General features: G+C 40.5%; 1 protein-coding gene across 5 annotated transcripts in view; it reads right to left on the bottom strand.

The window, feature by feature from the left end:
• Positions 1-5,862: 5,862 nt before the first annotated feature.
• The window catches only part of CHST9 (carbohydrate sulfotransferase 9), a 95,182-nt gene continuing 83,518 nt past the window's right edge, over positions 5,863-17,526 (bottom strand). For all 5 annotated transcript variants that reach the window (XM_065831419.2, XM_065831420.1, XM_071804167.1 and 2 more), the window contains one exon: positions 5,863-7,151. In XM_065831419.2, coding sequence (XP_065687491.1) covers positions 6,054-7,151 — 1,098 coding nt within the window. In that variant the 3' untranslated portion in view covers positions 5,863-6,053. The remainder of the gene's footprint in view (positions 7,152-17,526) is intronic.

Below are 17,526 nucleotides of genomic sequence, written 5' to 3'. Positions count from 1 at the left end.
ATTATCATGACCTTGAGGTTTTTCCTTTTCTTCTTATAGTGACTGTTTCCCCCCTTAAATGGGCTGATAATCACACTGCTTTCTGAACACAAATAGAAGAAAGTAACACAGTCTGTATCAATACACTCTCCATGTTATTAGAGCCATAGAAAAAGTGGCTATGGCAGTAGGAAGGTCTCCAACACACAGGTAAACTGGAGACTGCCACAAGGGCTGGCAGGACCCCACGAAGGGAGGGCTGGGGGAACATGGCCCTGGGTACTGGGTTATGCAGCCCCGGTATTTGGGAGAGGGCAGGAGTTTGCATATGTAGATGGGATCCATTGCTTCTGCAGAACCCTCCAGTTGAGCATTACTTTATTTAGGGCTACTGCACCAAAATAAAACAGTTTCTCTTTATTTGGGCTCAGAACAAAATGAGACAAGAAGATTCTCACCCTGTGTGTGTGTCTGCTCTCCTCTGTACAAAAGGAACCGGAGGGGCACTTTCGTCTGGTCAGACAACCTGGCACTGGTTTTCTGCTGAGGCAGTGCCTGGGCGGGCTTGACAGATGCACAGTGTTTTGAAACAGAGCTTGTATTCTTAAGGCTGCCAACTGCCCAGAACGGAGCTGAATGATGCACTTCTCAGCTGGGACAAAGCTGGGAAGTCCCTGGCTTGGAAATAAAACGTGAAGAAAGGGCATGATTATCCTATGAGTTAAATTCCATACTAACACCTGATTTCTAAATGTGGCTATTTATCCACAGAGATCAATGATTTTAACAGAAGCCATGTGATATAATTACCTTCCATTTACAGGACCACTTTACCAGTGGGGAAACTGAGGCAGAGAGCAATTCAAGTTTGTCCAACAAGTCTGTGAAGTTAGAGAACTTGGACAAGGATCTAGGTCTCTGAAGTCCAAACCTGTTACTTCAGACACAAGCAGAACTACCTCTAGTATATAAGAAATCTGTGAGACTCACTGTGATTTGCTACAGCACCAAGAGCTCAGCAGTTCTCTCCCAAAACAGATATTTTTATGAATGTCAAATGTCATCTAAGGCATTCTCATTAAACTAAATAGTATGGCTGTTTCTCCCAGCTGCCCCCATACACACATTTTAGAAGGCAAATCAGTCCCTGGTATCTGGGGCTGTGGACAGATTCCCTTCACTGAGCCAGTCACTTGCAGTCCCTGGTACTCTGGATTCCTGCCCTCTGAACTGTAAATGATATAGGACAAGTGCATCTCTATTTTTTATGAAGTGTAATAATTTATGGTCTGACTTCAGACATTAGGCTCCAAGGCCAGATTCATTTAGTTTTGAAAGCATCACAGCAGGTTACAGAGCTGATAAACTGGTATTAATATTACAGTTAAAAAGACTTATCTGATGTATTGTTCGCCTGAAGGCACATACAACAAAGAGTTTTATACATAACCTACATATGAAATACAAAGCTCTAGTAAAGTATTTTCCTCTCAGACTTTTGCAAAGTGTTATATTGTAATTTTCATTTAAATGTAAACTACATTTAAAATTAAAGTGGTGTTCTCCAATGACACATCACCAAGATAGAACAGCCTGAGGCAGGAGCAGCTCCAATAAATTTGGCCTTTTGGGGGAGTTGCACAAGAGGACATTTCAAGAGGATGTGCCATATTTGACTGCACTGTGGCTGCACACCTCTGACTTCCAGCAAGCAACAGTTTACCAGCAATTTTAGAAGAGATGAGCATAATGGCTGTGTCTGAGCTTTGCAAGCCAAATCCTACCTGCAAAAATGAAGTTGCCTTACATTGACAAGTATGTCAGAATTTGAGAATGCACATGTATGTAGTTGAATTTATTTATTATTTTAATTTATTAATTAAAATTATTTTATTATTAAATAAAATAATTGTATTTTATTTAATACTGATTCATTTTGGAAGAAAGGCAAATATAGGGCATTAGTTTCCAAAAATAAAGATTTTGTTTCAGAAGGGCAGCATGACTGTCTGGTGTCTGGAAGAAAGAAATGAGCCAAGGAGTCACTCTTCTCTAGCTCCCATGGACTTGTTGTAATGCCTTTACAGCACATTTGACGTGCCCTGATAACCGACCTGCATTAGGGAAGTGCTTAGAGATCTTCAAATGAAGAAATGTTCATAACTAAAATGCATTTACTGTAATGAAACCCCTTAAAAGAGACTCTGCATGCCGCAGCTAATATCTAGTATGAGTGTAATTGCACAGAATGTTGTGGAATGTATTTTCATTCCTCTTCTACATATGTTCAATATCATTTTCTGAGTAAAACTAACATCTGTGCTCAGTTGCAGAGGTGGGATTTTCTACTAGTTATAGTGGATGACCTTCAGTTTTTGTTTTAGCCTTGCAGTCTTACAAAATATAAACCGAGTTGCAGCCCAACCTCACACTTTGACCTTTTAAAATTTATTTTTAAAAATAGAGGTTATCTTTTATGCTGCAAATTATGCCTTTATCTCCTATAATCCCATAAGTCAGATATCATAGTCCCACTTCAATTATGCTAAACTCTTATGTTAATTTTAAATCATGTAACTTAATTCCTGGCAAAGCAGGCTGGTGATTTTCAAAATGTGGTTAATGAGGCAAAGTACAATCTAGATTCTGCTCCTGAGATCATCTGAATCCCTTAGGTCACTGAAGATGACTATGGAGAGGCTCTTCTTTATAAAAGTCTGGGTTAGATTTTCAAGAAATGAATTTTTAAGTGCAGTTAGGGGCTATGAAATTTGAAGTTGAGCATGCAAAGAAGTTAAATTACTTTCACTAGAACCATAGAACAACAACACGACTGAAACAATTATGCTTTTGTGCACATACTTGCTTTAAAGGCCTTAACTAGCATCCTCCCCTTTCCAATTGCAAATGCAAACCAGACCAGATTTTCAAGATGACAATCCAGGGACCTGATATCTGTGTCCACGGATGCAAATCAATGTCATTTTCCCCCTCATTTGCAGAAGCCAAACATTTGCTAATAACTTCTTTCACCCCCACCTTGATTCAAACAATAGCCTTATGTAAGACCACTTAGCAGATGAAATCTTATGAGACCCTAGTGCTTTTTCAATACAATTACATATTGCCCACCCCTGAATCTCTGTCATTCCCTGATCAGATGGGCTTCTCAAGCAAGCTCAAGGTGAAGCTTAAGTTCTTCAGAGGTTTTGTCATTTATTCGTATTTATTTTTCTGAAATAAAGAATTCATACAAAATCCGTATATAAATTGGTCTCCATTCTTTATTAGTGTGTTAATTTTTTTCCTCCTGTGTTTTTTGGAAAATATTGGTACATGAGTAATGTTTTTGCCTGTAAATTAACAATTAATTAACACACATTCACAACAGAAAAGATGAAGTAAATATATAGACATCCAAAGACTGGTGTATGTTTATTTTTTATTTAACATCTTCAGTGGCTTCCCTACAAGGCAAGAGAGGTTAATTCAGGATTTGAGGTAACAGTCAATATGTACAAGATCAGAGGATCTAGAGAACTCCACTGCATACGTGGAAAAGATGCTTTTTACACCAATGTCAAATCCAAGTGAAATCCAAGGCAGTTTTCACATGATTTAAGGTGCTGGATGACAGAAAATCAAAACTCTGACACAGGCTGATCTTTAATATCCTAATGCATAGTCCTACTTCAGAGCAACAGTCCTGAAAATACATGGCAAATTCAGAGAAGAAAAATAATGTTGAGTAAAGACATACGGAAACTCAAAACCAGCTGTTAACTGACATGGTGCACAACTCTGGAGTGGCAGAGTACTGGTGTCCAGAATGACAGCAGCTGCAAGGAACCACATCTCCAACACGGTGTCCCTGGGGCTGAACTCTCATCTGTGGAGCCCCTGTACTCCCCATGGTGCCCTGGGCAGAGCAATGCAGCTCTGGTGCTCCCTGCTCTGGGATGGAGCCCACAGGAAAATCAGCAGGGATTTCTGCCAGGGGAGGTGGGCGTCGGACACCCTCTCGAGCCTAAAGGGGGAGATTTAAGGACACATTGTTCACCTGAGGAAAGGCACGCATCAGGGCAGTTCAAGGGGTAGATATCCTGTCCCAGACACTTCTGATGTTAACACCTATGGGCCTGTCTAGGCACAACAGCTCATGAAAGTAACAGTGTGGGCATTTACCTGTCCAAGACATCGCTGCATCTCCTCATCGATGCTGAACACCTGCACCTCTTCACACCTCATGGTGATGATGGCTTGTAGGCTTTTTCCTCCTCCTCTTCTTTGCTCCATGGCCCCAGGGAACAGGCTGACTTCAGCTATGGGTACTTCTAGTCACATACAGCACAACCTCTGACTTGGGCCTGCCCAATACGTTCTTACCTTTCCCCCTTGGAGCAGCTCACCCTGCCCCAGGGAGAGACATGCAGAACCTGCTTGGTTACACACTGGCACTGTGGTGGCTAGAGGTGACATTTTTCGTCTTCTGAGGAGAAAACTGGGGGAGAAACAAGCAGCAAGGATACATAGAAAACAGTCTCTTATTTCAGCAGGAACTCACGATTACTCCTGTGGAGGGACTGAAGCTGTACATTTGCCTGAGATGAGGGAAAGGATAGCAACAGCACTGGGCATGAGCAGTGGTTCAGAACAGAGAAGGACATTTTATTTGCATCAGTTTCCCACCAGCCTGTTTCTTTATTCTGCGACTTACTATTTCAAGATGCTGGAGCAAGGTGTCCCAAACCATTCCAGGAAGCAAAGAATAGGTGTAATCTTTATTTTGGAAGGGCACAGGCATTTCTCCCTATCCGTTTTGCAGAGGTTTCTCTGACTCCTGGGACGCTCTGGCCACCCATCCTACATCATGTGCAACTGTGGTTGCAAGAATGACCACATGCATTGGTCAGACAGCACCAGAGGGAGGAGAAAGGAGAAGAGAAGGTACCTTTTCTTTTAATCACCAGGTCTGTGGGTCTGTGGACACAACTGCCTCTAGGTTGAATCACCAATACGCACCCCACCCCTGGGGTTTTCTGGCTGCTGACAAGGCAGGAAGGACAGCAAAACACAGGTGACTTCAGGAAGCACTGGGGACAAAACCAGTCTATGGGTTTGGGATGCGATGGGCATACACACCACCTGTGCAACAAACTGCCAGGAGCTGGACTGATGATTGGACACTGGCAGACCAAGAGTGGTCACAGCGATTGCTTCTCAGTACAGAGAAGCCATTGCTACCACCATAAGACTTTGGCCCACCATGAAAGGTGAAGACTATCTTGAATATTGGGACCACAGTGTGCATTATGTGGTTGACTCCCTGTAAATTCAAATGCTGATTTTAATGTATAAGGCAGTTCTCTGAAAGGAGGATCATGTTTGTCATTTCTAGTGCAACGATAAAAAACAGGGTTGTGGATTGTGACTTCAGATCACAGACCCAAATTTACTCTGCTCAACAGAATACTATTCATAGTTGTATATTATTCATAGTTTTATGCATCTGTATTCAAAAGCATCCTTCAATAAAAACCAATTAGGTCTAAAACTAGCTACAGTCTAATGGTAATCATCAAACAACCAAACCTTGTAACTGAGAATGATGCAAATGTTTTAGAAAATTAGCCAATGCTTCTTTATTAATAAAAAGTGACAGAAAGTAAAAAATACATTCAAAAATAGTTTTGAAAACAATTTCTAAAGCAGACACACAGAAAAAGAATCATGCTACTCTGAATGCTTTTTTCTTAAACCATTGAAAGAACATTAGGTAAGCTAATGCAACAGCTGGCTGTGCTACCACTTCCACAGTATAATCCATAACGGTAAAAGCAGCTTTTTCAGCCATTTTAGTGCAATTTATGCTGTTTACAGGTCTTTTTTTTTTTGTGGTGCGTTCTCCTATAATTTAATGTCAATTGATGTCACTCTAGCTTATAAAATAACCCTCTAAGTCAGGAAAACTCCACTTAACAGTAACTTTGTTTCCTTTCAGGGCTAATATCAAAGCAGTTGTTTTGAATTCCAAAATCATAAATATCTAATAGAAGCTTGAAGCTATTCTGGTGCTATACAGCTGGTGAGGTATAATTGAACATTAAGTAATCCAAGTAATAGAAGTCATAGGTCAACTGCCTCTCCTCCACAGACAATTCCTTTAAGTATTGCCTCACTACTTCTGCACTTGTCCTCTCATCAGAGGAATGTCTGTCTTTGAATTTAGGAAACTTCAGCTCATCTGGAGCACCTACTAGCCGCAAGAAGTAATTAGCATCTTCTTCCAGGGTTTCAAACTTTCCTATAAAATCATAGTTGATGAGGCAGGGATAGCAGAGCTTACTGACTTGCTCCCAGTGAATGTCCATTCCTACTGGGCGATGGGAATCTAACAAATATTGGATAAACTCCTTGAACTTAACCCCTGATCCTGTTTTCAGTGCCTCTTCATTTGCATTGGGTCTATACTTCTTAATTATTGCCTTCCCAAACACTGGATGGTAATAGCTGTTTGGATGTTCAAACTTATCCCTGAAGGCAGATACCAGTCTTTCCATGGGATCACGTACAAATATAATCTTGGTGTACGTGTCCAAGCGTGTGTATATCCCTTTTAGGTCATAACTGTCCAGTTTCCTTAGATGTTTTCCATAGTGCACATCGTCATGGGAAATGTTGTGCGCTGAAGCAGCGAGTCCATTGAGAACCATGAGGACTCTTTTCCAATTGGAACAGCCTGCTTTGGGTACTTCGCAGTACAGGACCTTGTGCCTGTCCTCCACGTAAATTCTTGACACGAGGTGCACGAGGTGGGTTTGCAGCTTCTTTCTGCTGTTGTATTTCTTACAGAAGTCATGCAGGAACGACCTGCGCTTTTCCTGGGTGTTCTCCACGTCCTTCCACTCGCCACCCTTGACTAACGACTTGTTTAAAGGGCGCAGCTCAGGAGGTAAATACACTCCTCTGAACTGGCCGAGAGGTGACTCATTCATCTTCTGCTGGTCGGACAGTTGGCTCACCAGGGAGGCAGCCACCACACTGAAAGGGTCAGCATTGCCCTGCCAGTGTTTGACACCTGAGACGGCCATCTCGTGCTTACTGAGGCCAGGAGGAGCAATCCTGCTCCATGCTGCTCTCCTTGGTGTCCCCGGAGGTGGGAATGTGAAATCCTGCAAACATGAAAAGGAGCAGAGCTTACAACACAGCAGCAACTCAGCCCAGCCTGCTCCCATCAGCAGGAGGGATTGTGGTGTGTATTTGTGACCAAGCCCCAGTTAATACCACAAAATCTCTTCTGAAGCACTTGATTGATACATCTAATTTAGGAAGAAGCTAGGCTAATTACTTAAATACGTGTTTCTGAAACTTACCTGCTAGTGCACAGTAGATCTTCCTACAAAAGTAAACAGCTTAAACCACACTTTATAAGAGACAAGAGAAGGTCATACAGGTAGGCTGATAGTCCTGGTAGGGGTGGCCAGGTGCTTTCCTCCACCAAACACATTTTCCCCTGAGACAGCACCGGTTGAGTTGCATGGCTGCTAACAGCTCTCTAGAGTGACACTGGCAGGGTCGCACTAACAGCTGCTACATCTGCTGCCGTCACTGTGACTTGGAGTAGGCCTTGTCCCCCAGGGGGTGCAAGGTCAGCACTGGTGGCAGGGGACCAACCTAGGGGTCCCAAATAGCTGACGTCAGCGGGCCTGAGTGGGGTGTAGCGACAGATTAAATCCCCCCTCCAAAAAGGTCCAGTTCCTGTCCCCCTACAGATAGATCATGGAAGTGGGATGCATGGGACTACAGGTAAATATGGGTGGTTGCATCTGAGTGAGCTGCTTTCACAGCTCATAAGGCAAAACGGGTGCCTTTAGAGCCTATTCCATCTGAGTTATTTAAACACCAACATTAACGACATCAACTAACTAAACATCAACTAGTGACCCTGCAAAGAATGTGAAAAGATGAGACTTTCCTCCCAAACATCTCTTTTGATGTCCCCAGCCATGATGCAATCTACAAGCTGTAGCAATGGCAAAGCTCGGATTGGTGTTTGCCAGCAAATTCTTCAGGGCCTTGTATCATGCAAGTTGACTGGGGAGTTTATTGCGCTTTGACTATTTCTGCTCTCCCATTCCTGAGTGGATTCTGTGTCTACTAAGGCTTGTAGATTTTCTTCTCCTGTCTGTAGGCAAGCCTGCTGCATTGGGACATCTATACAACTGCCCATTTTTATCATACTGCTGGAGAGAGGGGGATGCTGGTCAACGGGTTTTTAAACATCTTGTTACAAATACCAGATAGCTGAACAGTTACACAGACACACACACACAGATTGCCTGACTGCTTTCATAAGTCTAACTTTTTTTGAAACCTACATGAAAAGACTGTTCTGCCATAAACAGATTAAACATTTACTGGAAAGTTGATTTGTGGACTGGCAGACCATAAGTGTGGATTTGGGGGATGGGAAAGTTCATAGGCCGACTCAAGTAAGGCTGTTAACAATTCAGAGGAATAATGTAAGAAACAGTAATGCATGGAACACATTTTGAATTCCAGTGTGAAATAAAGCCTACAGAAAAACAAACAGTTCCAAGAAAAGTTAGTCTATCTTGCAGTGTAATAATTTCCAATGACAGAAACAAAACTGAGCGATCAGGATATTCTGTATTGCTGCAAACCACTGATGATTAGGTCTTTGTTTTCAGTGAACTGAGTAAACTGATTTTTGTACTGGTGAAAGCAAATGAAAGAACAGAGCCATGCAGGACTTGTGTATCTGAGAAAGAGGTCCTGTTGGTGTTTTCAGAGATGAAAAAGATACTTGAATTCTTTCAGTTTGACATGGTCAGTTTATATATCTCTAAATTCTGTTGTCTGATACTTCATTCTTTAAAACAAATGAAACACATGTGCCTAGAGATTTATTCGTTCTGTCCTAGGGCCAAAGGGATTCAGGAGCATAGTTAGTGTGTAATAACAGAAGGTAGGAATAGCAGTAAAATGGGATGACTATGAGCCTATTGGGAATTTCAGCATCACAGTGAATGATGGCTTACAAGTGTTACTGCAGAACCACAGACTTACAAATAAATTAAATATTTTGACCTTAAAAAGAAAACCCAGAACTTACAAAGGTGAAAACGAAAAATAGGGGATACAAATAAAACCACCACTCAATACCAGGCTCAAGAGAAGCAGGAATAAAGTTATACTACAATACTAAAGTAACCAAAGACTGCAAAGGTATTGGTGCAGCTTTGGAGAATTTTATAATTTAGAAGACAGTCTCCAGTGATATGTGACTGTACTGGTGTTCACCATTGAAGAGGCAATTCAAGAGAGTGCAGCAGTACCTCATTACTTCCTGTGGTATGTAATCTGAATTTAGCAGTCTATTTCAGGAGATATTTCAATGCAAAGATGCTTAAACTGTGTGAATTTCAAACCAAAGCTGCTAAAATGAGCCCCACATTTCAGAGGAAAGTTCAGCCTTCTGAACTCAGCCTGCCATCCTGAACTAGTAGAAGATGCTTTAGTCCTACAAGGCCAGGAGGGAAAAGGACAGACAGAAACATATGTGGTCTTGGTTTTGTTTCATTTCAAACAGTCCGCCTGGGATCCAGGGCTAACCTCAGGGTATAACCCAAGGAGACACCAGAAGAGGATTGCATTTTAGTCTCAGAAACTCTGAGTGCAGCTGTAGGAACCACTACTGAAGGATTTTTCATGGGATTAAAGACTACAGAAAATGATGGGCAGAACCACTCAGACAAAACTCATGTAACACCCTGAAGGAGCAATATATGCATACTGGGAGTCGTGTGAAAGGGGGTCTCTCCAAGTTAGATGAGACAAAAGAAGAAAGAATCTATCAGGGGAAAAAAACACCCCAAAAAAAAGGAAAAGGAAAAAGAAAAAAGGAAAAAGCAATGACATGGGAAGTTCTGAGGACAAAAGATTTATCTAAGTACATAAAATACTGTTTGTTGCTTCCCCTCTCCACTTCCTATTGCCATTAAAACACATATCCTGTAGTGAACATGACAGTATTGGTTAATAAATTTTATTAGAAGCTCCATGAGGGATAGTATGCTTGCACTAAATGCTGGCTGTAACTTCCTATATCTAAGAATTGGAATGGATAGTGACGATTTTCAAAGGCATAAATGGCTGCTCCATTGCCATGGAAGTTTTCTAACTCAAAAAAGAAAAAAAAACCAAAAAGACTAAACCCTCCTATACACCCGCCCGGCTAATTAGGTTAGTGTCTTGAAAAGGTGAGATGAATGAAAGGATTAATCAAGCTTTCCATTTGATGAGAAACTTCTAACGTGAAAGCTTTCTGAGAAACTAACAGAAATTGCTGAATAGATAATGCCATATTTCTTAAGCAAAGCTACTTAACAGTCTGGTGTATTTAGCTGCTACCACTCTTGTGTGCATGAGAGAGCTGAAAGCCATCCATTCTGAAAGGGCCTTAATGTTTGATGATAGTAGGATTACACAAAGTGAGGCATCTTCTTTGGCTTCCTTTTGGTGTCAGTGACTTCGATGGCGTTTTTATGACACTTAAAAGACCTGAATGTGTTATGCTGTTTTTGTTTTTTTTTTTTTTTTTTGTTTTTTTTTTTTTTTTACAACAGGAAATGGAAAAGACGAAACTTGCAAAAGCAATAAACTTTTCTTTTTTCTTTTTTAAATTGTCTATTATATCTACGCTCCCAACAGTTCACCCCACAAGCTGCTGAGCACCATTATTTTGGAAAACACTTGAATACACACCAAACAACAGGCAGCATACGAGTAATCCCATATCAGTCACTAACTCTGGATTCAGGTCTTTCCATGCAAACCGTCCTACCAAACTCCTTGAGACCAGTGACCAAATGCAGTGATGGCCATTCATGGCTTTCCAAAGAGCTGCTAAGTCTGGGAACCAGCTGCATAGTTCTCCCATGGCATGGGAGATAACTCCACAGTCACCTTGGACAGACACAAGGCTGTCCTTGAGACATGCTGACAACCTATGCAGCAGCTTGTGTACATTTCATATGAAAATAAAAATCCAGTGAAGGTTACTGGCACCCTTGTCAGTGATCATGCAGAGTGTCTTGTTCTCTGTTTACATTAACGTATTTGAAAGGAAGTTAAGAAATGGTGCTGAGTCCAGTTTAGGAGAGTATGTGCATTGCTCCTGTCTCCCTTTAGCTAGGCAAGAACTGAAGAGACATTTAAAAATTAGTTTAAATACAAGCAAAAATAGAATTTAACTGAGTATTAGTGTGGTGTTTGGCTACTGGCAGGCAACTCAGTAAAGCTGCTGAAATTAAAAGCATTTTTGAGTCATTAATGTGTTCATGGATTTTTTTTTTTTGACCTTTTTTTTTTTTTCCTGGAGATTTCCTGCTCCTCCCCCATCCACAAAAGGATTTTTCCTCACTATGAAAATAAGTAGCCAATACCTTATTTTGCTCACATGGAAGCTGTCCTTTAATACCTTTAGAAGCCACTGGGGTAGAAGAGATTGACTACTGCCAAGAATGGCTAAGACTCATCCAATTAGGCTTTGTGGTGGTTTTATGCACAGGTGGGATCTCATCTAGACAGTTTGCAATTAGAGCAACCCACCATGCAAAAAGATAATGATATATTGGAAAGGATGATATTCCAGGGCTGATTTACAAAAATTTAATGGCCTGCAGTGCAGACAGTGCTGTGTTTCCTAAATGCTTTAGTGTTGGATCTTCATTTTTCTTAACAAGACTAATAAAACTAAGTGAGCCCAACTGAAAATGTTGGAGAAAGAATAGTGGAGAAAAGAAATATTCTGTTTTATCATGCTTTTCTGTGAAAGATATGGTGGGAGTATATTGTATCTTCACTTACATCCCAGTCCTTTAGTACTAAATGTGTTTGGCAGTGCCAAAGTTAAGCATGAACTGAGCGCACTAGCTACTTTATTTTACTGTGTAAACGTATTTCTTTACATTGCTTCTTACATGGGGAATGTGTCATAACGACCGTATACATTCAGGACCTTGCTTTTTTTCCCTAGGATCTTTCTAAAGAAAACAGACAGAGAAAGGCTTTTCTAAGACAAAGCTCATTTTCTGATTCACTCTTTGATTCCATATTGATAAAGGGAGCACATGGAGATCAGCCACTTAATTTAGGTATTTAGATGAAGGCAGCTTGAATACTGGAGGGCTATGAAAGAAACACCCTCTTACTTGTAGGTATGCGTGAGTCTTTGAAAAGATAATACATAGTTTCAGCCTAAACCTAATTTGCTTAAAATATCAAGTTTTTCAAATAATTGGACACAGTTAGAAGGATTTCCTCAGTGCATGTCCATGATTGTGGCAGATGGCTCAGAACTGATACGTAGTAGAAATACGAGGAAAAGTTTGCATGACTCCTATCTTCAGCAAGACAGTGAAGCCTGAAGCTATTGCGACCTCACTTGAGCTGTAAAAACATGTAGAACTATACTTACACATGTATGTACAAGTTTTCTTAAGTCTGTCAAATGGAGGGATTATCCTTAACTTTTTTTTTTTTGTGCTAGAAGACTATTTGCAAAGCATAAATCAGAATGGCCAGACTTTTCTACTGCAATGCTACAGACCTAACACGTAAAGATCCTCACAACTTTCTTATATCATAGAAGCTGCGTAGCTTAATGTTGGTGAGCTGAACAAATCCCTACAGGAGCTCCCAATGGAGAGACTATCCAGGCTGGCCACAAGTGACAGGTAATATTTGCTGATGAGGTGCTTCACCTTCTGTGCAGTGCAGATAAACCTCTCGATTTACCACTTGTGCTTAAAACAGCTACTCCAGAGAAAGGCACCACTAACCCCTCGCCTCCCAGTGGAGTGATGAATTTTTGGCTTATTTAATTTATTCAGGGCAAAACACCATGGCTACATTCCTCACAAGCCAGAGTTAACATATGTATTCCTTGTGAACACCACAGATTTAGTGGAGGTACATCTGTCAGAGGTACCTTGTGGTTCACACACAATTCCAAATGGAAGAGAAAGAATGAAACAACTGTGCTTTGACTTTCATAGTTCTTTCTGCCCTTGAAGTTCTCAAAAGAACACAAAATAGCAGCAAGCTTATCCTTTGTCTGGATTAAGGTCTAAGAGTATTTTGTATGTGGATCCATCAGTCCTGACAGGCAAAACCTTACTATAACAGATATCACATTTTCCTATTAGTTATGTATCCCTAAAATACATATATTTGTACCAAGCAAATTTAGTAAACGAGTTGGGTGAAAAAAGAGAAGAAATAAATGAGTATATGAGGTGATCAGAACTTCCTTCAGAGACTGAGGCAAACTTTATAGTTTGTAGCTGAAATACAACTGAGTTTAAGGGAGGTATTTGTGAAAATCGAGCCAGACACAAATGAGAACTGATTTTAATTAACAGATACCAGTCATATGAAATGCTGCTTTTCAAAACAAGCTTTGTGAATCAGTGACTATTGCCCCTTGAATCTGTTAGGAGAAAGCTTGGCATCTCACTGCAGGGTGACCTGGAGTCTGTGCAAGTGCACAGACAAAGTGAGTGAAGAGGGAAAGGATAGAGAAATAAATTATTATGATTATGATTATGATTATATATATATATATATATATATTTTTTTTTTATGCAGCATGGCCAAATGCCACGAAATAATCTGGTGTGGAAAAAATTTGAAATAAGATCACCAAACCTGAGCTGGTTTTGGAGAATGACCCAGGCTCACAGGTGATAGGAAGAGTGGAAAGGCCCAATGAGGTAAGACAAACAGTAACATTATCAGGATTATAGTTGTAGCCCTGCATCTATTTAATGAGGGGACATGAGGCATTAATTTGTCTTTGCCTGAGACCCTCACAGATACACGACTGTTGGCTTTGCACAAGACTCCCCTCCTCTCCCTGCCCTCTGCCTTCATCTACAGAAAGCACAAAGTCACCCATGCTAATGAGGCAAGACAGTCTGCACAAGCCACTTCCACAAGCTGATTCATATGGTCAGCAACTTGGATGAAGGAAATTAATCTCTAATTTTACTTGCCAATTCTTGTTCAAGTCTGGAATTAACTCCCTTTTGTTTCCATCCCCACAGCTAAAACATTTGGTTTCTCCAAAACATGCTCAAAATGGGAAGGACAAAAAAGATCAAGGAACAGTTAATATTATAGAAAAAAGTAGCAATAAAGATGCTGTTGTTATCAGAAACTACATAGCATGCAAGTTTGCATGACAGAGTAAAGATTCACGAAGACAACTGCAACCAAGTATTGAAAATAAAAACAAGTACTCCATTCCCGTATTACTAATAAAGAAATCATTGTCAAGGTCAATTGATGGTAATGATAAATTGGCTTCTGGAGAGTGCAATGCTGATATTACTTCTCTAACTTTCTGACAACAGTTTAATGGGACTGGTTCTTTGCAATGTAACTTCCAGACTTGTAAATAAGCTATTGCAGCCCAGAAAATTTGTGTTTGGACAGAGTCTGAACCCAGTTTGCACAAAGCGCTTGTCTCTAGATGTGTAGCTAAAATGCACTGTTAATAAAAGGCAAATTTCAGACCATGGGCAGCTTAACACTTGGCCATATTTAGCTTAACCTTCTTCCTATTCAGTTGCACTCATTTTGGGTACATGTAAACCAGTATGTTCAAACAGTGTTTAATTTTGAGCTCAATCCTCTTCCACTGCGTATACTCTGCTAATAAAACTTAGGTCAGTGGACAGAAATCTTCATCAGCACTCACTCTTACTTTTGTACAGAAGTGTCATAGACAAGAGCTTAAACAACCTGAAATTCAAAATAGACTCAAACTAAGCATCCAATCCTCATTTTATGAATAATAATATTAGAAAAAGACTCTTGGGTTCCACTGACTGGTAGGTTTACTATATTTATACAGGGAGTTTAAATCTGAAGATGACACTTTCAGGTAATCACCATATATTACACAGTGGTCTCTGAGTTCATTAAATAACGTTAATGTGCCTATTTTTTCATAACTTAAAACACAGAAGCAAGTCAAATAACCTAAACAGCTTGCTCTGCTGACAAAGGCAATTCTCAAAATCGTTACTTCCAAGCACATGGTGATTCATGCACATTGTAATTTTATGAAGAAGAAAATAAATAATGCCTCTTGCATGTTCACAACTCAAGCCAGGCAGCTATTTTTGGGCACATTTCATACTTTAAACAACATTTGTTTTTCTCCCTAAAGATAAGGGCCAATGCCTGAGGCTAGACACCAACATCTTTTTATCCAGAGGTATTAGGGACCATGTCCTGACACTTGCTGATCAACACCCACACTGCACAGGGGACACTGGGTCCCCCTTGCCCCATATGAGCAGATGTATTTCCTGGTAGGGTGATCTAACTGCTCGTCATTAACCCTGGAGGTTAACTCATGCTGAAAGCTGAGGCTGAAACCCTGGTTCTCCTTTTCCAGAGAGCGCTATAACCACCAGACATCAGACAAGCCTCTCTCTCTAGTTCACTTTTATATACAGGATGAATATAACATGGGTCTTACAGTCTGCAGAAAATGTATGCCTGAATCACCTTAGGTGCAGGAAGAAAATGAACTTGTACTTTCCTATCTCCGGCAGTCAACGACTTAGTTTTCACAGATATCCAAACATCATGTTAAGAAGACCACTGACATACCTGTACCTCATGCAATCTAGCCTGGTAGGTATGAGATTTCTCAGTGAGATGGCCGTTTTTTAGTTTCCATTACACTGAGATAAGAAGTGTCTGGGCTGGATCAGTGCTGCCAACACTGGGGCACATCTGTACCCACAGAGGAACAAGTTTATGAGGCTCAGCTGTCTCCTCTGGGAGGTGACAAATAAGCAATGATGAATGAGCATGGATCTGGACTTGAGTTCAATTTAGGCACTTTAGTTTCCTTCCAGACCTGCCCCCCCAAACTACAATAGCTACTGGAGCAGTTTCTTAGATGTTTGTTCTGAGTAGCCAAATGTGGAGTTTGTACGCCTATTAAGATATTGGCAATAAAAACGAGGAAACAATGTGATTCTAAGCCCAAAACGCTTCAAGTTGGGTTCCTAATCCTTTCCCCAAGTACTTTAAAGGAATAATTTCAATTGCAAACATCAAGCTACAAACAAGTTGCTCAATGAAAAGTTCTTACAAGTGGTGACACAAGTGGTAGCTTAATTTCAGAGGGATTTCAATCATGTTTCCCCATCCCATTTCTCCCTGACCAGCACTTCCAGTTCTTGCCTGTACCCATATGACAGTAGTGGGCAAAGTGGTGGCTCACCACCTGCATTTGTGCTCACTGGGCAGCCCTCTGCTCTCTCCTGAAATTGATACAGAGCTAAAATACCATCAATTGCCTTTTGCCCAGCGAGGACAAAGTTTTCGCCCTACTAGCTACCACCCTTCACATTCCTGAGCGCTTCTAACTGTGTCAAATTTCACTAAAATTGGCCTTGGCTTCAAATGTAACTGCAGGAGGACTGAGAAGGAGATGGGCTGGCAGCATGACAGGTCTCCCTAGGGCACCCAGGGCATTTATAAACAGTGAAATGTAAAAATGAAGATAATAACTGTACTCCTTCTCCACAAAACTCGCCATCCCCTTTGAGGAGAAAGGCCTTAATGTAATGCTGTGCTTCTGCATATGAAGCCGTATTTCCCACACTAGTGGCTGTCGTAAGATCCACAGGGATTTTTTTGCTGGTAAACAAAATCCGTTTCTATCTTGTCTGTAGATAAACACACATCTTCCAGCATAAACGAGACATCTTGCTCTTTTAGAAATTGTAAGAAAAATTTCAAATGAAACTAGGTACAGATGAAGAATATTAATGCATTTTCAGGCATGAAGAATTCAATTTCACCCAAATTGCTTTGAAAGAGACAGTCAGGTCTCTAAAGGTCTCAAAGCATTTTTCCCTCAATCACAATTAGCATTTAATTCAAATTAGATGACTTTATTGGTAAATAAAAAATAAACAGAAATTCATAATGCACTCTAGGTTAACAAATATCTCAAATCTGTGTTTGTCTACATTCATACACTTTTAAACAAATTCATGAGTTCCATTTTGAAAAGAAAATATTAATACTTGAGAATGCATTACATTCATGAATTACTATGGGACAAAATAGGCTGCGAATTTACAAAGGGGATTATCTACTGTACACTCCCTCCTCTCACTGATTGAAAGGTACTACACTGTTTTCACTGAAGGGGTCTAACTCATGTTTATTATAGGTAAGAGAAAATACCTAATTTTATTCTGTAGCTCTGTAGCTTTTTTTTTTTTTGGTTGTGGAGGTTTGTTTGTTTGTTTTAAAATAACTGTCTATTTGGTATGCATTAATCTGTAAGCAGTGCCACAGATGGTCAGTGTACCATACAAACACAAGTTCAAGCACCATCCCTCCTTGAAGCAGAGGAATCATGAGAAAGAATGGCACTGTGGTTAATGGCAGGCACACCAGCCAGAACCACAGTGTTTGGTTTTT

The sequence above is a fragment of the Patagioenas fasciata genome, chromosome 2, assembly GCF_037038585.1.
Source record: "Patagioenas fasciata isolate bPatFas1 chromosome 2, bPatFas1.hap1, whole genome shotgun sequence".
Taxonomy (NCBI): domain Eukaryota; kingdom Metazoa; phylum Chordata; class Aves; order Columbiformes; family Columbidae; genus Patagioenas; species Patagioenas fasciata.
The sequence above is the reverse complement of the archived record's forward strand: the minus strand, read 5'-3'. Positions and strand labels throughout refer to the sequence as shown.